This window comes from Sinocyclocheilus grahami, unplaced genomic scaffold (assembly GCF_001515645.1).
Source record: "Sinocyclocheilus grahami isolate Dianchi unplaced genomic scaffold, SAMN03320097.WGS_v1.1 scaffold422.1, whole genome shotgun sequence".
Lineage (NCBI taxonomy): Eukaryota > Metazoa > Chordata > Actinopteri > Cypriniformes > Cyprinidae > Sinocyclocheilus > Sinocyclocheilus grahami.
In genome coordinates, this window is record NW_015505601.1 from 4,735 (window position 1) to 7,716 (window position 2,982).

Here is a 2,982-nt window from a genome sequence, read left to right on the forward strand (position 1 = left end):
GTATTTGGCCAAACACAACGCACTGGATAGCTGGCCAATCACAGCACACCTCGCTTTTTCAGACCGATTTAGCAGCATCATATGACCCCTTTAAGATATGATCCGATAAACAAAATGGATAGAAACACCTTTAAAATATTAATTCACCTTAATGTCAATCTAAACCCGCACTGCTTTTTTTCTTCCAAGAAACAAAAGAGGATACATTTTGCAGAATGTGCTGGTCACTCTTTTTCATGCAATAACAATTGTGGAGTGGAGCTTTCAGGCTTCAAAAAAAGATAATGAACCACCATAAAAGTAGTCGACTTGTGTGCTATAAGCCTTCTGAAATTATAGCTTTGGGTAAGGAACATACGGAAGTTTAGGTCAGTAAGCGCGTGTTTACCATGTGTTGCGTTTTCATGTGTGATTTCAGTAACTTACAGTGACTGAGAAATTAGCTATGTGTCATCTGAAAGTTTTAGATCCAGTCTCCACCGGAGCCGCTCACATCAGTTTTGTGTTCTGCACGCAACTCAAATACCCCGCTCTCCACCCAAATATAAAATCTGCTGTCGGTTAATGAAAGTTTAACAGATGAACTTGCGGCTCGATTGGACTCTTGTCGTGTCAGAAATTTATAAGACCTTCAGTTTTATGGACGTCGCCATCTTTGATTTTACTTTGGTCAGTGTCACTATGGCAACTGGTAAGGAATACGGGCTTGAGACAGTACAGACAGTACTCCCGTTCATACAGACAGTATTCGAGATGCTACTGTAAGCTGCTGTGTGAACAGGACATTTCGAGACTCACACCTGTTAGTAAATGCGGTTGTCAATCCCAAAAACTGACAGTGTGAACGTAGCCTAACAGTCTTCCCACCAGGGAACAACTCCAACCAGATCATTGAGTCAACTAGTTACCTATGTTATTTCGGTGGAAACAGTACCATGGTAAAAAATGTTAGGACTTCTAAAGTATCACCAGCGTATTTTTAGTATAAAATGTAGAATTTTCACTGCAGCCAGCATTTTGAGCAGCATAACTAATAATTAACTAATAATTTAGAGTAGGACACAGAGGTGACACACTAATCACATAGTAATTAGCACAATTACTGAGGGGGAAAAAACAAACGACTGGTGAGGATAAGACATGACTAGAAGGAACTAAGGGAGCAAACTTGGGCAAACTGAATCTTTAAAAATGGTAAACGGCTATGTGGACACAATCCTAAACGCTAATCAGTCTGCTGTGAATCTGCTTTACGTTCACTTCAATCAGTCAGAGCAGACCAGCACTTAGGATAGTGTTTAATAGGGGTCAACCAAAGGTGAAAACTACCAAATGGGAACGAAACTTACTTTGAAAACTAGCAATTGACAAATCCCCTGGACGTCATGCAAATGAAAGTGGAAAAAAGATAGAATTAGCATTGAGATCGGACCAGGGAAGGAATTCATGCATCATGTACAAGACAAGCTGAAGTGTCAAGACAAGTGACCCTTCAAAATGTGACAACTTTACAATTTATTCCCCTCAGCTAAGCATTGGCCTTCTGATTAAGCGCTACTAGCCTCTCTTCTTGTATGCAAATCGACACTTTTGACAATCCAATCAATTCCTGATAGATAAAATTGCATCCCAGAGTGCATGTTACTTATTGAACATCCTGTTTCTCTCTGAATGGCATCACATTATAGAAGTAAAATCGGAATGTTTCATATTGACCATGAAAAGGAACCTAAGCTTGCAAGACATCATGTTTTTACCATCCAGAATTACCGCTTCTTGAGGGAGCTGCCAATATACAAAGCTGATATTTTATGTATTCAAAAAACAAAAAATAAAAAAATAGGCTGGCAGTGAACTGAATGATTAAATTCAGACTATACTGCTTTAAAGTAAATTGATAAGGGGAAGTATCACTGGTCGATGAGACAGATGGTTTGACTTAATGGATGGTCTCTTAAAAAGTATTGATCTCACAGGCGGCTGAAAGAAATAACGGACGAGTGAACAGTCATGTTCTCGCCGAGACTGTGTGTGCGTATGAAGCTGCCTAAGTTTGACTTTAATGAGTCAGAAGCAAAGAGACTTTTACAGTCGCACAGAAGAACGGCATGATGTCAAAACCGCTCTAGTAAAAACAGCAAGAAGTTTAAACTAGGAAGAAAAGTGGTAAACGTATTTAGCTGCATTTTGTGTGTGTGTGGCCTAAAAGAACTGTGGAAACAAATCAGTCTTTTTTGACCAATGATCGGTGAAATACTAACGTTAGTCAGCTCAAGGAGAAGATAAAAAGAAAGGAGTGAGTGGAAAGTGTGGGGAGGGGATTGTGTAAGACAGTATAAGAAATGCAGCTTACCCTCCAAAGACGAACCAGGATCCAGTTGGTTTGAGCCCAAGGTCTCTGTTCATATGGAGCCAGTAAGTTCCTCATCATAGCCATCCGCCTGGGAGATATTACATGATAAATAATTATACAAATAAAAGAAAAACAAAAACAGAAACCATGCACTAAGACAAATAAAATATCGAACCAAAGAAATAAGACATTATATATGAAAATTACGTTGTCTGATGCACATTGCAGACAAAAACAGTAGGATATTTATAAAAAATGACAAGCTCCATTCTAATTGGCTGATTTTATCAAATTTTCACAAACCAGGTTGCACAGGTGTTTCATAATTGGGCATAATTTATGAGTTACCAAACTGCTATAATGAATGTTTCAAAACAAACAAACAACAAAAAACTAAACTAAGCAAACAAAACCATCAAAAACACAAAACCATGAACAGCAAACCAAACCAAAACTTAGCAAAACTAAACCATCAAAAACATAAAACAAAAGCCATCAAAAATAAAACAAAAGTAAATCATAAAAACAATACAACAAAACCATCAAAAACAAAACTATGCAAAACTTAAAGGTGGGGTAAGTGATTTCTGGTAGCCAATGTTGATATTTCAAATCACCAAACCAAACAC

At 37.9% G+C, this 2,982-nt stretch overlaps 1 protein-coding gene across 1 annotated transcript in view; it reads right to left on the bottom strand.

Annotated features, from left to right (window-relative positions):
• Positions 1–1,349: 1,349 nt before the first annotated feature.
• Positions 1,350–2,982, bottom strand: part of LOC107551355 (E3 ubiquitin-protein ligase RNF123-like) — a gene marked incomplete at its 3' end in the record, with an annotated part of 62,624 nt that continues 60,991 nt past the window's right edge. The window contains exon 31 of the mRNA XM_016232933.1: positions 1,350–1,376. Within this exon, the coding sequence (XP_016088419.1) occupies positions 1,350–1,376 (27 nt within the window). The remainder of the gene's footprint in view (positions 1,377–2,982) is intronic.